Below are 20,000 nucleotides of genomic sequence, written 5' to 3'. Positions count from 1 at the left end.
TATTTTCCCTTTTGTACTTTAACTATTTGCACATCATTACAACACTGTATATAGACATAATATGACATTTGTAATGTCTTTATTGTTTTGAAACTTCTGTATGTTTAATGTTTACTGTTCATTTTTATTGTTTATTTCACTTTTGTATATTATCTACTTCACTTGCTTTGGCAATGTTAACACATGTTCCCCATGTGAATAAAGCCCCCTGAATTGAATTGACTTTAATATTGTGTTGTGACTGTATGGTAATGTGATCGTGGAGGGGGACAGGAAGTGTTCCTGGGGAATTGTGGGTATCGTAGGAATACAACATCAAAGACAGCTGCCTCAGAGGGGGTGGGATGGCAGCAGCACTGGGCCTGGGGACTACGATGAAAACAACCATTAGGGATAAATAATGTGTGTGTGTGTGTGTCTGCGTGTGTGTAATCTGGAGTGTCTAAATCCCTGTGAACTAAAGCAATCAACAACATAAACTACAACAGCAAAAAGAGAGAGGGAGAGAGAGAGAGAGACAGAGACAGAGAGGGAGAGACAGAGAGGGAGAGAGAGAGAGAGAGAGAGAGAGAGAGAGAGAGAGAGAGAGAGAGAGAGAGAGAGAGAGAGAGAGAGAGAGAGAGAGAGAGAGAGAGAGAGAGAGGGAGAGAGAGAGAGAGAGAGAGAGAGAGAGAGAGAGAGAGAGAGAGAGAGAGAGAGAGAGAGAGAGAGAGAGAGAGAGAGAGAGAGAGAGGTAGAGAGAGAGAGAGAGAGAGAGAGAGAGAGAGAGAGAGACAGAGACAGAGACATAGACAGAGAGAGAGAGAGAGCGAGAGGGTGGGGGGTGGAGAGGTAGTGAGAGAGAGAGGTAGAGAGATCTTATGATTTCCTTCCTCCATCTCTCTATCTGTGTCTCTCTCTGTGTCTCTCTCTCGCTGTGTCTTTCTCTGTGTGTCTCTGTGTCTCTCTCTCTCTGTGTCTTTCTCTGTGTGTCTCTCTGTGTGTCTCTCTGTGTCTCTCTCTCTGTGTCTCTGTCTTTGTCTGTGTCTCTCTCTGTGTCTCTTTCTGTGTCTCTCTCTCTGTGTGTTTCTCTCAGTGTCTCTCTCTCTGTGTGTCCTCTCTCTGTCTCTCTCTGTGTCTCTCCCTCTCTGTGTCTTTCTCTGTGTGTCTCTCTGTGTCTCTCTCTCTCTCTCTTCCCCCCGTTGTTTCAGAGGCCTGGAGGAAACAGCCAGCGCAGATTCCTTCAATCCAAAGCCGACATGTAAAGAATATTAAAGAACGCATCAATGATTTGTATTTCCTGCAACTCTCTGAATCCGTAACGCCATGGGAACGGCCTGTGTCTAACACTTTGTGAAACCAGTTAGCGATGCCGCAACAGTCTAAAGGCTTTTCCCCATAAAACTTTCTAAATGAAAATCTTAACTACAAAATCGGCTCATCTACAAAGTACAGCGATCTCCATGGTAAGTTTCCAGAAAAAAACAGCCAGCCAAACATCATTCTTCTGAGGTGCAACAACTGAAATGATAGAACTACTACATTTCCAAAGGCTGTTGATCCTGATGTGGTTTAAACATGTAAGACCTAGAACATCCAATCGAGTTGTTTTACTATAACAACGGTTACCATGGAGATCACTGTACTTTTACCAAAAAGGTAAATATATATATAGATATTCTACAGTGAAAACCTAGAGAAAAAACAACGAAACTTGGAGAAAATAAATGAGAAACAAGTTTTTTGTGTTTTTTTGTGTGTTATTAAATAAAGGTAGTGGCTGGTAAGAGTTTTTTTGTGTTGTTTTGTGTTATTAAATAAATGTATTGGCTGGTAAGAGTTTTTGTGTTTTTTTTTTGTGTTATTAAATAAATGTATTGGCTGGTCAGAGTTTTTTGTGTTTTTTTGTGTTATTAAATAAATGTATTGGCTGGTAAGAGTTTTTTGTGTTTTTTTTGTTATTAAATAAAGGTAGTGGCTGGTAAGAGTTTTTTGTGTTTTTTTGTGTTATTAAATAAATGTATTGGCTGGTAAGAGTTTTTTGTGTTTTTTTGTGTTATTAAATAAATGTATTGGCTGGTCAGAGTTTTTTGTGTTTTTTTGTGTTATTAAATAAATGTATTGGCTGGTAAGAGTTTTTTGTGTTTTTTTTGTGTTATTAAATAAAGGTAGTGGCTGGTAAGAGTTTTTTGTGTTTTTTTGTGTTATTAAATAAATGTATTGGCTGGTAAGAGTTTTGAGTCTATTTTTCTATCTACCTGCCACAGTGACTGATGGACCAAAACGTTTGCTTTTAGGTCCTATTCATAAACCATGTCGTTCCAAAACCACACACAGGTATTTGTTTACACTTTGTTCAGTCATGTTACCTCATTAATTAGCTAGCTAGCTAACAACCTGGTTACTTTACCAGTATATCTAAACATCACGGAAAGAGAGGAAAGGGGGATATCAATGATCACAACAACAAATGAACGACTGATCTCATGTCATCAGTCACAAACTTGACCCTTTTAAAGAGACGGTGTAGAATTGTGGATGTCGGTGGTGCGTTTACACAATGTAGAAACCTAGTAATCCACTGATGACTTTGTCATTTCAATGTTTTATATAATATAATAATAATAATAATAATAATATATAATATAATAATAATATATAATAATATATAATATAATAATAATAATATATAATAATAATAATAATAATGTTTTATATCAACATTCTAGCTTTTCATTATAAGCAAAAATGTCTTTACAGGATTAAATATTTAAATGAAATATTGCACAACATGTACTTCAAAAGTAGAAAGAATTCATATGGGCCCAAATCTCCAAGAGATATTCACGTAACAATAGGTCATTTTTACTAGGGCTCTATTAAATCCCTAGGAATGTCATTGAGTGGGTTGAGTCACTGACGTGATCTTCCTGTCCGGGTTTTTTGTGCCGTTAAATAAATCTTTGGCTGGGCTATAGAGTTTTGTGTCAGGATGGTTTGGTGGTTGAAGATATCCCTCTAGTGGTGTGGGGGATGTGCTTTGGCAAGGTGGGCGGGGTTATATCCTGCCTGTTTAGCCCTGTCCGGGGGTATCATCGGATGGGGCCACAGTGTCTCCCGACCCCTCCTTTCTCAGCCTCCAGTATTTATGCTGCAATAGTTTATGTATTGGGGGGCTAGGGTCAGTCTGTTATATCTGGAGTATTTCTCCTGTCTTATCCGGTGTCTTGTGTGAATTTAAGTATAGTCTCTCTAATTCTCTCTCTTTTTCTTTCTTTCTTTCTTTCTTTCTTTCTTTCTTTCTTTCTTTCTTTCTTTCGGAGGACCTGAGCCCTAGGACCATGCTCAGGACTACTTGGCCTGATGTCTCCTTGCTGTCCCCAGTCCACCTGGTCGTACTGCTGTTCTGCCTGCGGCTATGGAACCCTGACCTGTTGGACGTGTTACCTGTCCCAGATCTGCTGTTTTAAACTCTCTAGAGACAGCAGGAGCAGTAGAGATACTCTGAACGATCGGCTATGAAAAGCCAACTGACATTTACTCCTGAAGTGCTGACCTGTTGCACCTTCTACAACCACTGTGATTATTATTATTTGACCCTGCTGGTCATAAAGAGACATCTTGGTGTAGAATTGTGGATGTCTTGGCCATGCCTTTATACTCCCCCGGCACAGCCAGAAGAGGACTGGCCACATAGCCTGGTTCTTCTCTAGGTTTTTTCCTATGTGCTAGCTAGCTACTCATTCACTTCCAGCAAAATGTCCCGGTCGGTAGCTAGCTAGCACTCACTCACTGCTAGTGTAACGTTCATGGTCGGTAGCGAGCTACCACTCACTCTCTGCTAGCATAACATTCTGGTCGGTAACTAGCTAGCACTCACTCTCTGCTAGCACCGTCATGAAAAAGGGCATGAGCGAAGCCCTAGAATTTGACATAGTGAGAATGCTGTGGAACGGACAATTTAGAAAAGTCCTACTTCTCTTAAATGTAGTTTGGTAATTCATGAAAATTACGTTTGAAAACATTTTTGTTGTTGTTCCTTTGGAGTAACCTAGGTAACCACAGGTTGTTTCCCCCACAGGCAGGCATTCTATCCAATACTGACTGGGACTATATATGCTATATCTCAATCAATAAAAAAATACAAAATATTCTGGTGCTCCTAGACTTTATGTTGTGCACCTACATTTTTTAAAGTTAGGAGCACCAGTGCTAGTTAGGAGCACCAGTGCTAGTTAGGAGCACCAGTGCCAGTTAGGAGCACCAGTGCTAGTTAGGAGCACCAGCGCCAGTTAGGAGCACCAGTGCTAGTTAGGAGCACCAGTGCTAATTAGGAGCACCAGTGCTAATTAGGAGCACCAGCGCCAGTTAGGAGCACCAGCGCCAGTTAGGAGCACCAGTGCCAGTTAAGAGCACCAGTGCTAGTTAGGAGCACCAGTGACAGTTAGGAGCACCAGTGCCAGTTAGGAGCACCAGCGCCAGTTAGGAGCACCAGTGCTAGTTAGGAGCACCAGTGCTAGTTAGGAGCACCAGCGAAAGTTAGGAGCACCAGTGCCAGTTAGGAGCACCAGTGCCAGTTAGGAGCACCAGCGCCAGTTAGGAGCACCAGCGCCAGTTAGGAACACCAGTGCTAGTTAGGAGCACCAGCGCCAGTTAGGAGCACCAGTGCTAGTTAGGAGCATCAGCGCCAGGTAGGAGCCCCAGTGCCAGTTAAGAGCACCAGTGCTAGTTAGGAGCACCAGTGACAGTTAGGAGCACCAGCGCCAGTTAGGAGCACCAGTGCCAGTTAAGAGCACCAGCGCCAGTTAGGAGCACCAGTGCCAGTTAGGAGCACCAGTGCCAGTTAAGAGCACCAGCGCCAGTTAGGAGCACCAGTGCCAGTTAAGAGCACCAGCGCCAGTTAGGAGCACCAGCGCCAGTTAGGAGCACCAGTGACAGTTAGGAGCACCAGTGCTAGTTAGGAGCACCAGTGACAGTTAGGAGCACCAGTGCTACCAATAAGAAAAAAATATGATTTGTAGCCCTGGTTTTAGTTGTTTTGTGGTTGTGTGGTGGTCATGGTTACCTCTCTACGGTCCAGGCTGTGTAATTGTGTGGTATATCAGCAGAGTGACTGGTCCAGTCTCCGGTTGGAAGCTCTCTGGTTTGCAGGCAGTAGTACCGTAGGGGGGAGGAGCCTGTCATCCCGGCAACCCAGTGGAGGCGGAGCCTACGAGATTGGACCTCCCCCTGGGGGACGGACAACTTCCTGGGGGGAGAGGGACGCTCTGGAGGGGGGAGAGAGAGGTAGAGAGACAGAGACAGAGAGAGAAATAGGGAGAGAGAGAGAGACAGAGAGAGAGAGAGAGACAGAGAGAGAAATAGGGAGAGAGAGACAGAGAGAGAAATAGGGAGAAAGAGAGAGAGAGAGAGAGAGAGAGAGAGAAATAGGGAGAGAGAGAGAGAGACAGAGACAGAGAGAGAAATAAGGAGAGAGAGAGAGACAGAGACAGAGAGAGAAATAGGGAGAGAGAGAGATTTAACTGGCCATGTAAATGAAGTCTATTGAACTGAGAGACAGAGAGAGGTATTATTCAGTGATCTCCATAGTCCGTTGATCCTTCAGCTTGGGTCTAAGCCCCCAACAGAGCAGAACTCTACCAGTTCAGCTGGTAGTATCATGGAACAACAGAGCTTTGAGTCACACCACACTATAACCAATGGTGTGTGCGTGTGTTTGTGTGTTACCATATCAGTGTGTATCCAGCTGGCACATTTGGTTTTATTTATCCAGCTGGCACATTTTAGAAGTTGTGAGAAACCAGTCTGTGCATAGCTGATAGATGACACAACACAACGCCACAGATGATGTCATAGATAGATGACACAATGCCACAGATGATGTCATAGATAGATGACACAACACAACGCCACAGATGATGTCATAGATAGATGACACAATGCCACAGATGATGTCATAGATAGATGACACAATGCCACAGATGATGTCATATAGATAGATGACACAATGCCACAGATGATGTCATAGATAGATGACACAATGCCACAGATGATGTCATAGATAGATGACACAACACAACGCCACAGATGATGTCATAGATAGATGACACAATGCCACAGATGATGTCATAGATAGATGACACAATGCCACAGATGATGTCATATAGATAGATGACACAATGCCACAGATGATGTCATAGATAGATGACACAATGCCACAGATGATGTCATATAGATAGATGACACAATGCCACAGATGATGTCATAGATAGATGACACAATGCCACAGATGATGTCATATAGATAGATGACACAATGCCACAGATGATGTCATAGATAGATGACACAATGCCACAGATGATGTCATAGATAGATGACACAACACAACGCCACAGATGATGTCATAGATAGATGACACAATGCCACAGATGATGTCATAGATAGATGACACAATGTCACAGATGATGTCATAGATAGATGACACAATGCCACAGATGATGTCATAGATAGATGACACAATGCCACAGATGATGTCATAGATAGATGACACAATGCCACAGATGATGTCATAGATAGATGACACAATGCCACAGATGATGTCATAGATAGATGACACAACGCCACATATGATGTCATAGATAGATGACACAATGCCACAGATGATGTCATCGATAGATGACACAATGCCACATATGATGTCATAGATAGATGACACAACACAACGCCACAGATGATGTCATAGATAGATGCCACAATGCCACAGATGATGTCATAGATAGATGACACAATGCCACAGACGATGTCATAGATAGATGACACAATGCCACAGATGATGTATAGATAGATGACACAATGCCACAGATGATATCATAGATAGATGACACAATGCCACAGATGATATCATAGATAGATGACACAATGCCACAGATGATGTCATCGATAGATGACACAATGCCACAGATGATGTCATAGATAGATGACACAACACAACGCCACAGATGATGTCATAGATAGATGACACAATGTCACAGATGATGTCATAGATAGATGACACAATGCCACAGATGATGTCATAGATAGATGACACAATGCCACAGATTATGTCATAGATAGATGACAATGCCACAGATGATGTCATAGATAGATGACACAACACAATGTCACAGATGATGTCATAGATAGATGACACAATGCCACAGATGATGTCATAGATAGATGACACAACACAATGCCACATAATGATGTCATACAATGCCACAGATGATGTCATAGATAGATGGCACAATGTCACAGATGATGTCATAGATAGATGACACAACAAAATGTCACAGATGATGTCATAGATAGATGACACAACAAAATGCCACAGATGATGTCATAGATAGATGACACAACAAAATGCCACAGATGTCTCAGTTTTGAGGGAGCGTGTAATTGGCCCGGTGTTCATATTGATCCTGTAGTGTGTCAGTAATGTAGACTCATGCTCAAAGTTTATTATGTACATGTGTGTTATTCAAAAGCTATCTCAGTTTATTATGAGTAATGCTTTATAATGTGAACTGTGTCTCTGTGACTTTGTGTCTCTGTGTACTGTGTCTCTGTGTCTCTGTGTACTGTGTCTCTGTGTCTCTGTGTCTCTGTGTACTGTGTCTCTGTGTACTGTGTCTCTGTGTACTGTGTCTCTGTGTCTCTGTGTACTGTGTCTCTGTGTACTGTGTCTCTGTGTACTGTGTCTCTGTGTCTCTTTGTACTGTGTCTCTGTGTACTGTGTCTCTGTGTACTGTGTCTCTGTGTACTGTGTCTCTGTGTACTGTGTCTCTGTGTCTCTTTGTACTGTGTCTCTGTGTACTGTGTCTCTGTGTCTCTGTGTACTGTGTCTCTGTGTACTGTGTCTCTGTGTACTGTGTCTCTGTGTACTGTGTCTCTGTGTACTGTGTACTGTGTCTCTGTGTACTGTGTCTCTGTGTACTGTGTCTCTTTGTACTGTGTCTCTGTGTACTGTGTCTCTGTGTACTGTGTCTCTGTGTCTCTGTGTACTGTGTCTCTGTTTACTGTGTATCTGTGTAACTGTGGTGTGTGTGTCTCTGTGTCTCTGTGTACTGTGTCTCTGTGTTTGTGTCTCTGTGTATCTCTGTGTACTGTGTCTCTTACCTCTGTGTTCGGTGGTGATAACTACAGCTTCCTCAGCTCTGTGTCTCTGTGTCTCTGTGTACTGTGTCTCTTACCTCTGTGTGGTGATAACTCTTCCTCAGCTCTGTGTCTCTGTGTCTCTGTGTACTGTGTCTCTTACCTCTGTGTTCGGTGGTGATAACTGCAGCCTCCTCAGCTCTGTGTCTCTGTGTCTCTGTGTCTCTGTGTGTCTCTTACCTCTGGTTCGGTGATAACTACAGCTTCCTCAGCTCTGTGTCTCTGTGTACTGTGTCTCTTACCTCTGCGTTCGGTGGTGATAACTACAGCCTCCTCAGCTCTGTGTCTCTGTGTCTCTGTGTCTCTGTGTACTGTGTCTCTTACCTCTGCGTTCGGTGGTGATAACTACAGCCTCCTCAGCTCTGTGTCTCTTACCTCTGCGTTCGGTGGTGATAACTACAGCCTCCTCAGCTCTGTGTCTCTGTGTACTGTGTCTCTTACCTCTGTGTTCGGTGGTGATAACTACAGCCTCCTCAGCTCTGTGTCTCTGTGTACTGTGTCTCTTACCTCTGTGTTCAGTGGTGATAACTGCAGCCTCCTCAGCTCTGTGTCTCTGTGTCTCTGTGTCTCTGTGTACTGTGTCTCTTACCTCTGTGTTCGGTGGTGATAACTACAGCCTCCTCAGCTCTGTGTCTCTGTGTCTCTGTGTACTGTGTCTCTTACCTCTGTGTTCGGTGGTGATAACTACAGCCTCCTCAGCTCTGTGTCTCTGTGTCTCTGTGTACTGTGTCTCTTACCTCTGTGTTTGGTGGTGATAACTGCAGCCTCCTCAGCTCTGTGTCTCTGTGTCTCTGTGTCTCTGTGTCTCTGTGTACTGTGTCTCTTACCTCTGTGTTCGGTGGTGATAACTACAGCCTCCTCAGCTCTGTGTCTCTGTGTCTCTGTGTCTCTGTGTCACTGTGTCTCTTACCTCTGTGTTCGGTGGTGATAACTACAGCCTCCTCAGCTCTGTGTCTCTGTGTCTCTGTGTCTGTGTCTCTGTGTACTGTGTCTCTTACCTCTGCGTTCGGTGGTGATAACTACAGCCTCCTCAGCTCTGTGTCTCTGTGTCTCTGTGTCTCTTACCTCTGCGTTCGGTGGTGATAACTACAGCCTCCTCAGCTCTGTGTCTCTGTGTCTCTGTGTACTGTGTCTCTTACCTCTGTGTTCGGTGGTGATAACTACAGCCTCCTCAGCTCTGTGTCTCTGTGTCTCTGTGTACTGTGTCTCTTACCTCTGCGTTCGGTGGTGATAACTACAGCCTCCTCAGCTCTGTGTCTCTGTGTCTCTGTGTCTCTGTGTACTGTGTCTCTGTGTTCGGTGGTGATAACTACAGCCTCCTCAGCTCTGTGTCTCTGTGTCTCTGTGTCTCTGTGTCTCTGTGTACTGTGTCTCTTACCTCTGTGTTCGGTGGTGATAACTACAGCCTCCTCAGCTCTGTGTCTCTGTGTACTGTGTCTCTGTGTCTCTTACCTCTGTGTTCGGTGGTGATAACTACAGCCTCCTCAGCTCTGTGTCTCTGTGTCTCTGTGTACTGTGTCTCTTACCTCTGTGTTCGGTGGTGATAACTACAGCCTCCTCAGCTCTGTGTCTCTGTGTACTGTGTCTCTTACCTCTGCGTTCGGTGGTGATAACTACAGCCTCCTCAGCTCTGTGTCTCTGTGTACTGTGTCTCTTACCTCTGTGTTCGGTGGTGATAACTACAGCTTCCTCAGCTCTGTGTCTCTGTGTCTCTGTGTACTGTGTCTCTTACCTCTGTGTTCGGTGGTGATAACTACAGCCTCCTCAGCTCTGTGTCTCTGTGTACTGTGTCTCTTACCTCTGTGTTCGGTGGTGATAACTACAGCCTCCTCAGCTCTGTGTCTCTGTGTACTGTGTCTCTTACCTCTGTGTTCGGTGGTGATAACTACAGCCTCCTCAGCTCTGTGTCTCTGTGTCTCTGTGTCTCTTACCTCTGCGGTCGGTGGTGATAACTACAGCCTCCTCAGCTCTGTGTCTCTGTGTCTCTGTGTCTCTGTGTCTCTGTGTCTCTGTGTACTGTGTCTCTTACCTCTGCGTTCGGTGGTGATAACTACAGCCTCCTCAGCTCTGCCCCGTCCCTGAGAGGTCCTAGCGGTCAACTTGAACACATAGGCCTGGTCTCCGGTCAAACCGCTGACTGTAAACTGACGCGCGGTCGACCCCACCTCCACCGTAGTGAACCGCATGGGGTCGCCGGCATCCAGACGGTACGCTATCTGATAACCTATGAGAGGGGGAAGAGGGAGGACGGCAGGGAGGAGGAGAGAGAAGTGAGGAGGAGGTAGGGAGGGGGAAGAGAGGGGTGGAAGGAGGAGAGGGAGAGGAGGAGGAGGAGGGAGGGGGAAGAGAGGGGTGGAGGGGAGAGGAGAGGGAGAGGGAAGAGAGGGGTGGAGGGGAGGGGGAGAGGGAGGAGGAGGAGGAGGAGGAGGAGGAGGAGGAGGAGGAGGGGGGAGAGGGAAGAGAGGGGTGGAGGGAGGAGAGGAGAGGGAGAGGAGGAGGGAGGGGGAAGAGAGGGGTGGAGGGAGGAGAGGGAGATGAGGAGGAGGAGGAGGAGGGAGGGGGAAGAGAGGGGTGGAGGGAGGAGAGTGAGAGGAGGAGGAGGAGGAGGAGGGGGAGGGGGAAGAGAGGGGTGGAGGGAGGAGAGGGAGATGAGGAGGGAGAGGAGGAGGGAGGGGGAAGAGAGGGGTGGAGGGAGGAGAGACAGAGAGTTAAAGAGACAAAGTTACTTTATGTAGAATCCTGGTGTTCTGGTGAGGGCGTTTGTGGGTTTTGCGGGGAGGGTGGTTGTTCTAGTGTGTGTGTGTGTGGCCTACTTTAGATCCTAGAGCCCAAAGGGAGATGACACACCAGGAGACAGGAAACAGGCTTTCAACAAGATCAGCACACACACACACACATGTGCAGACACACACACACACACACACAGTGTTATCCTACCATATATCACACTGTGGGTGTGGGTGTTATCCTACTATATATTACACTGTGGGTGTTATCCTTAGTTAATACATACAGTGTTATCCTACCTTAGTTAATACATACAGTGTTATCCTACCTTAGTTAATACATAGTGTTATCCTACCTTAGTTAATACAAAGTGTTATCCTACCTTAGTTAATACATACAGTGTTATCCTACCTTAGTTAATACATACAGTGTTATCCTACCTTAGTTAATACACACAGTGTTATCCTACCTTAGTTAATACATACAGTGTTATCCTACCTTAGTTAATACACACAGTGTTATCCTACCTTAGTTAATACACACAGTGTTATCCTACCTTAGTTAATACACACAGTGTTATCCTACCTTAGTTAATACACAGTGTTATCCTACCTTAGTTAATACATACAGTGTTATCCTACCTTAGTTAATACATACAGTGTTATCCTACCTTAGTTAATACATAGTGTTATCCTACCTTAGTTAATACATACAGTGTTATCCTACCTTAGTTAATACATAGTGTTATCCTACCTTAGTTAATACATAGTGTTATCCTACCGTAGTTAATACATACAGTGTTATCCTACCTTAGTTAATACATAGTGTTATCCTACCTTAGTTAATACATAGTGTTATCCTACCTTAGTTAATACATACAGTGTTGTCCTACCTTAGTTAATACATCAATGTTATATATTTTTTTAACCTTTATTTAACCAGGCAAGTCAGTTAAGAACACATTCTTATTTTCAATGACGGCCTGGGAACAGTGGCTTAACTGCCTGTTCAGGGACAGATTTGTACCTTGTCAGCTCGGGGGTTTGAACTTGCAACCTTCCGGTTACTAATCCAACACTCTAACCACTAGGCTACCCTGCCGCCCCTACACTCTAACCACTAGGCTACCCTGCCGCCCCTACACTCTAACCACTAGGCTACCCTGCCGCCCCTACACTCTAACCACTAGGCTACCCTGCCGCCCCTACACTCTAACCACTAGGCTACCCTGCCGCCCCTACACTCTAACCACTAGGCTACCCTGCCGCCCCTACACTCTAACCACTAGGCTACCTGCCGCCCCTCCACTCTAACCACTAGGCTACCTGCCGCCCCTCCACTCTAACCACTAGGCTACCTGCCGCCCCTACACTCTAACCACTAGGCTACCCTGCCGCCCCTACACTCTACCCACTAGGCTACCTGCCACCCCTACACTCTAACCACTAGGCTACCCTGCCGCCCCTACACTCTAACCACCAGGCTACCTGCCGCCCCTACACTCTAACCACTAGGCTACCCTGCCGCCCCTACACTCTAACCACTAGGCTACCCTGCCGTCCCTACACTCTAACCACCAGGCTACCTGCCGCCCCTCCACTCTAACCACTAGGCTACCTGCCGCCCCTACACTCTAACCACTAGGCTACCCTGCCGCCCCTACACTCTAACCACTAGGCTACCCTGCCGTCCCTACACTCTAACCACCAGGCTACCTGCCGCCCCTCCACTCTAACCACTAGGCTACCTGCCGCCCCTACACTCTAACCACTAGGCTACCTGCCAACCCTACACTCAAACCACTAGGCTACCCTGCCACCCCTACACTCTAACCACTAGGCTACCCTGCCGCCCCTCCACTCTAACCACTAGGCTACCTGCCGCCCCTACACTCTAACCACTAGGCTACCCTGCCACCCCTACACTCTAACCACCAGGCTACCTGCCGCCCCTCCACTCTAACCACTAGGCTACCTGCCGCCCCTACACTCTAACCACTAGGCTACCTGCCGCCCCTACACTCTAACCACTAGGCTACCCTGCCACCCCTACACTCTAACCACTAGGCTACCCTGCCACCCCTACACTCTAACCACTAGTCTACCCTGCCACCCCTACACTCTAACCACTAGGCTACCCTGCCGTCCCTCCACTCTAACCACTAGTCTACCCTGCCACCCCTACACTCTAACCACTAGGCTACCCTGCCGTCCCTCCACTCTAACCACTAGTCTACCCTGCCGCCCCTCCACTCTAACCACTAGGCTACCTGCCGCCCCTACACTCTAACCACTAGGCTACCCTGCCGTCCCTCCACTCTAACCACTAGTCTACCCTGCCACCCCTACACTCTAACCACTAGGCTACCCTGCCGTCCCTCCACTCTAACCACTAGTCTACCCTGCCGCCCCTCCACTCTAACCACTAGGCTACCTGCCGCCCCTACACTCTAACCACTAGGCTACCTGCCGCCCCTACACTCTAACCACTAGGCTACCCTGCCGCCCCTACACTCTAACCACTAGGCTACCCTGCCACCCCTACACTCTAACCACTAGGCTACCCTGCCGTCCCTCCACTCTAACAACTAGTCTACCCTGCCGCCCCTCCACTCTAACCACTAGGCTACCCTGCCGCCCCTACACTCTAACCACTAGGCTACCTGCCGCCCCTACACTCTAACCACTAGGCTACCCTGCCGTCCCTCCACTCTAACCACTAGTCTACCCTGCCACCCCTACACTCTAACCACTAGGCTACCCTGCCGTCCCTCCACTCTAACCACTAGTCTACCCTGCCGCCCCTCCACTCTAACCACTAGGCTACCTGCCGCCCCTACACTCTAACCACTAGGCTACCTGCCGCCCCTACACTCTAACCACTAGGCTACCCTGCCGCCCCTACACTCTAACCACTAGGCTACCCTGCCACCCCTACACTCTAACCACTAGGCTACCCTGCCGTCCCTCCACTCTAACCACTAGTCTACCCTGCCGCCCCTCCACTCTAACCACTAGGCTACCCTGCCGCCCCTACACTCTAACCACTAGTCTACCCTGCCACCCCTACACTCTAACCACTAGGCTACCCTGCCGCCCCTACACTCTAACCACTAGGCTACCCTGCCGCCCCTCCACTCTAACCACTAGGCTACCCTGCCGCCCCTACACTCTAACCACTAGTCTACCCTGCCACCCCTACACTCTAACCACCAGGCTACCCTGCCGCCCCTACGCTCTAACCACTAGGCTACCCTGCCGCCCCTCCACTCTAACCACTAGGCTACCCTGCCACCCCTACGCTCTAACCACTAGGCTACCCTGCCGCCCCTCCACTCTAACCACTAGGCTACCCTGCCGCCCCTACACTCTAACCACTAGGCTACCCTGCCGCCCCTACACTCTAACCACTAGGCTACCCTGCCGCCCCTACACTCTAACCACTAGGCTACCCTGCCGCCTCTATAATATAATAATAATAATATATGCCATTTAGCGGACGCTTTTATCCAAAGCGACTTACAGTCATGTGTGCATACATTCTACGTATGGGTGGTCCCGGGAATCGAACCCACTACCTTGGCGTTACAAGCGCCATGCTCTACCAACTGAGCTACAGGACTACACTCTAACCACTAGGCTACCCTGCCGCCCCTCCACTCTAACCACTAGGCTACCCTGCCGCCCCTACACTCTAACCACTAGTCTACCCTGCCACCCCTACACTCTAACCACCAGGCTACCCTGCCGCCCCTACACTCTAACCACTAGGCTACCCTGCCGCCCCTCCACTCTAACCACTAGGCTACCCTGCCGCCCCTACGCTCTAACCACTAGGCTACCCTGCCGCCCCTCCACTCTAACCACTAGGCTACCCTGCCGCCCCTACGCTCTAACCACTAGGCTACCCTGCCGCCCCTACGCTCTAACCACTAGGCTACCCTGCCGCCCCTACGCTCTAACCACTAGGCTACCCTGCCGCCCCTCCACTCTAACCACTAGGCTACCCTGCCACCCCTACGCTCTAACCACTAGGCTACCCTGCCGCCTCATGTTAAACACTATTATTGCACACAGACTGAGTCTTTGCAACTTATGTGACTTGTTCAGCACATTTTTACTCCTGAACTTATTTAGGCTCAAAACAAAGGGGTCCAATACATATTGAATCAATTCAGCTTTTCATTAAAAAAACAACATTTGTAAACATTTGTAAAAACATAATTCCACTTTGACATTATGGGGTAATGTGTAGGCCAGTAACACAACACCTCAATGTAATCTATTACAAATACAGGCCAGTAACACAACATCTCAATGTAATCTATTACAAATACAGGCCAGTAACACAACATCTCAATGTAATCTATTACAAATACAGACCAGTAACACAACATCTCAATGTAATCTATTACAAATACAGACCAGTAACACAACATCTCAATGTAATCTATTACAAATACAGACTGTAATACAACATCTCAATGTAATCTATTACAAATACAGACCAGTAACACAACATCTCAATGTAATCTATTACAAATACAGACCAGTAATACAGACCAGTAACACAACATCTCAATGTAATCTATTACAAATACAGACCAGTAACACAACATCTCAATGTAATCTATTACAAATACAGGCTGTAACAAAACATCTCAATGTAATCTATTACAAATACAGACCAGTAACACAACATCTCAATGTAATCTATTACAAATACAGACCAGTAACACAACATCTCAATGTAATCTATTACAAATACAGACCAGTAACACAACATCTCAATGTAATCTATTACAAATACAGACCAGTAACACAACATCTCAATGTAATCTATTACAAATACAGACCAGTAATACAGACCAGTAACACATCTCAATGTAATCTATTACAAATACAGGCCAGTAACACAACATCTCAATGTAATCTATTACAAATACAGACCCGTAACACAACATCTCAATGTAATCTATTACAAATACAGACCAGTAACACATCTCAATGTAATCTATTACAAATACAGGCCGGTAACACAACATCTCAATGTAATCTATTACAAATACAGACCAGCAACACAACATCTCAATGTAATCTATTACAAATACAGACCAGTAACACAACATCTCCTATTACAAATACAGACCAGTAACACAACAACATGTGGAAAAAGTCAAGGGGTATGAATACTTTCTGAAGGCACTGGAGGTATTTCATAAGTATTAATTAGACTCCTCCTCTTTCCATTTGTTGTAACATGATGCTGTAACTCTCTCTCACTCTCTCTCTCCCCCTCTGCTCACTCTCTCTCTCTCTCTCTCTCTCTCTCTCTCTCTCTGTCTCTGCCTCTCTCTCACTCTTTCTCTCTCTCTCTCTCTCTCTTTATCTCTCTCTCTCTCTCTCTCTCTCTCTCTCTCTCTCTCTCTCTCTCTCTCTCCTCTCTCTGTCTGTCTCTCTCTCTCCCCCTCTCTCTCTTTGTTTCTGCTCTCTCTCTCTCTCTCTCTCTCTCTCTCTCTCTCTCTCTCTCTCTCTCTCTCTCTCTCTCTCTCTCTCTCTCTCTCTCTCTCTCTCTCTCTCTCTCTCTCTCTCTCTCTCTCTCTGTCCTTGCTGTGCTTGTGAGGTGAGGAAAGACAGATGCCCTCTGTCAAATGGAGGTGTCACACTAAATGTCCTTCCCCCTGCAAGACATCACTCTGTCTGGTCTGTCTTTGCCCGCAGAGGACAAAACAACACTATTCACATTCTCATCATTTTCTCTATGGCTCTCTCTCTATTCAGCTCTACACCTGTGCTTGCCACCTCACCCCTCTGAGAATCCCTGTCTGCTATCTTCTCTCTAGATCTATCTATCTCTTCTGTATCTACAGTCCCTGTCTGCTGCCATCTCTCTATCTCTTCTATTTCACTCTATATCTATATCTACAGTCCCTGTCTGCTGCCGTCTCTCTATCTCTTCTATTTCACTCTATATCTATATCTACAGTCCCTGTCTGCTGCCGTCTCTCTATCTCTTCTATTTCTATCTATATCTATATCTACAGTCCCTGTCTGCTGCCATCTCTCTATCTCTTCTATTTCACTCTATATCTATATCTACAGTCCCTGTCTGCTGCCGTCTCTCTATCTCTTCTATTTCACTCTATATCTATATCTACAGTCCCTGTCTGCTGCCGTCTATCTCTTCTATTTCACTCTATATCTATATCCTATAGGAGGGTCTTGCATCAGTACGTTTAATAGTTGTGCTCCCTACGTCATGTTGGTGAGTGATAGCCAGACACACACAGACAGACACATGGTGCCATCAGAGCAGAGTGGTTGAACTGCACACTTAGAAAAATAGCTTACCATAGGGTTCTTCGGCTGTCCCCACAGGATAACCTAATGGTTCCAGGTAGAACCCTCTGTGGAAACGGTTCTACATGGAACCCAAGAGGGTTCTTCCCCACAGGATAACCTAATGGTTCCAGGTAGAACCCTCTGTGGAAACGGTTCTATATGGAACCCAAGAGGGTTCTTCCCACAGGATAACCTAATGGTTCCAGGTAGAACCCTCTGTGGAAACGGTTCTATATGGAAGAGGGTTCTACCTGGAACCAAAAAGGGTTCTTCAAAGGGTTCTCCTATGAGGACAACCCAAAGAACCCTAATTGGTCCTGTGTCCCGGCAACCGGATCTTCAGAATACATCTTCTACTGGATGAATGTTACAGTGGGACTAAGTGTTAAGACTGATGATTACAGTGTTACAGTGGGACCAAGTGTTAAGACTGATGATTACAATGTTACAGTGGGACCAAGTTTAAGACTGATGATTACAGTGTTACAGTGGGACCAAGTGTTAAGACTGATGATTACAGTGTTACAGTGGGAGCAAGTGTTAAGACTGATGATTACAATGTTACAGTGGGACCAAGTGTTAAGACTGATGATTACAATGTTACAGTGTTACAGTGGGACCAAGTGTTAAGACTGATGATTACAGTGTTACAGTGGGACCAAGTGTTAAGACTGATGATTACAATGTTACAGTGGGACCAAGTGTTAAGACTGATGATTACAATGTTACAGTGGGACCAAGTGTTAAGACTGATGATTACAGTGTTACAGTGGGACCAAGTGTTAGTGATTTAAGACTGGGATGTTAAGACTGATATTACAGTGTTACAGTGGGACCAAGTGTTAAGACTGATGATTACAGTGTTACAGTGGGACCAAGTGTTAAGACTGATGATTACAGTGTTACAGTGGGACCAAGTGTTATTAGACTGAGATTACAATGTTACAGTGGGACCAAGTGTTAAGACTGATGATTACAATGTTACAGTGGGACCAAGTGTTAAGACTGATGATTACAGTGTTACAGTGGGACCAAGTGTTAAGACTGATGATTACAATGTTACAGTGGGACCAAGTGTTAAGACTGATGATTACAATGTTACAGTGGGACCAAGTGTTAAGACTGATGATTACAGCTTACAGTGGGACCAAGTGTTAAGACTGATGATTACAGTGTTACAGTGGGACCAAGTGTTAAGACTGATGATTACAGTGTTACAGTGGGACCAAGTGTTAAGACTGATGATTACAATGTTACAGTGGGACCAAGTGTTAAGACTGATGATTACAATGTTACAGTGGGACCAAGTGTTAAGACTGATGATTACAGTGTTACAGTGGGACCAAGTGTTAAGACTGATGATTACAATGTTACAGTGGGACCAAGTGTTAAGACTGATGATTACAGTGTTACAGTGGGACCAAGTGTTAAGACTGATGATTACAGTGTTACAGTGGGACCAAGTGTTAAGACTGATGATTACAATGTTACAGTGGGACCAAGTGTTAAGACTGATGATTACAATGTTACAGTGGGACCAAGTGTTAAGACTGATGATTACAATGTTACAGTGGGACCAAGTGTTAAGACTGATGATTACAAGTGTTACAGTGGGACCAAGTGTTAAGACTGATGATTACAGTGTTACAGTGGGACCAAGTGTTAAGACTGATGATTACAATGTTACAGTGGGACCAAGTGTTAAGACTGATGATTATTATTTCAATGGTACAGTGGGACCAAGTGTTAAGACTGATGATTACAGTGTTACAGTGGGACCAAGTGTTAAGACTGATGATTACAATGTTACAGTGGGACCAAGTGTTAAGACTGATGATTACAATGTTACAGTGGGACCAAGTGTTAAGACTGATGATTAAATGTTACAGTGGGACCAAGTGTTAAGACTGATGATTACAGTGTTACAGTGGGACCAAGTGTTAAGACTGATGATTACAATGTTACAGTGGGACCAAGTGTTAAGACTGATGATTACAATGTTACAGTGGGACCAAGTGTTAAGACTGATGATTACAGTGTTACAGTGGGACCAAGTGTTAAGACTGATGATTACAATGTTACAGTGGGACCAAGTGTTAAGACTGATGATTACAATGTTACAGTGGGACCAAGTGTTAAGACTGATGATTACAATGTTACAGTGGGACCAAGTGTTAAGACTGATGATTACAACTGTTACAGTGGGACCAAACAGTGTTAAGACTGATGATTACAGTGTTACAGTGGGACCAAGTGTTAAGACTGATCATTACAATGTTACAGTGGGACCAAGTGTTAAGACTGATGATTACAATGTTACAGTGGGACCAAGTGTTAAGACTGATGATTACAGTGTTACAGTGGGACCAAGTGTTAAGACTGATGATTACAATGTTACAGTGGAACCAAGTGTTAAGACTGATGATTACAGTGTTACAGTGGGACCAAGTGTTAAGACTGATGATTACAGTGTTACAGTGGGACCAAGTGTTAAGACTGATGATTACAATGTTACAGTGGGACCAAGTGTTAAGACTGATGATTACAGTGTTACAGTGGGACCAAGTGTTAAGACTGATGATTACAATGTTACAGTGGGACCAAGTGTTAAGACTGATGATTACAATGTTACAGTGGGACCAAGTGTTAAGACTGATGATTACAGTGTTACAGTGGGACCAAGTGTTAAGACTGATGATTACAATGTTACAGTGGGACCAAGTGTTAAGACTGATGATTACAATGGTACAGTGGGACCAAGTG

At 45.5% G+C, this 20,000-nt stretch overlaps 1 protein-coding gene across 1 annotated transcript in view; it reads right to left on the bottom strand.

Moving 5' to 3' along the window:
- Positions 1-20,000, bottom strand: part of LOC127924014 (protein sidekick-1-like) — a 179,850-nt gene that overhangs the window by 46,502 nt on the left and 113,348 nt on the right. Inside the window, 2 exon segments of the mRNA XM_052508362.1 lie at positions 5,045-5,246; positions 10,199-10,393. Coding sequence (XP_052364322.1) covers positions 5,045-5,246; positions 10,199-10,393 — 397 coding nt within the window.

This window comes from Oncorhynchus keta, unplaced genomic scaffold (assembly GCF_023373465.1).
Source record: "Oncorhynchus keta strain PuntledgeMale-10-30-2019 unplaced genomic scaffold, Oket_V2 Un_contig_349_pilon_pilon, whole genome shotgun sequence".
In the NCBI taxonomy this organism is placed as follows: Eukaryota; Metazoa; Chordata; class Actinopteri; order Salmoniformes; family Salmonidae; genus Oncorhynchus; species Oncorhynchus keta.
Note: the sequence above shows the minus strand (reverse complement) of the source record. Positions and strands in the feature narration are given on the sequence as shown.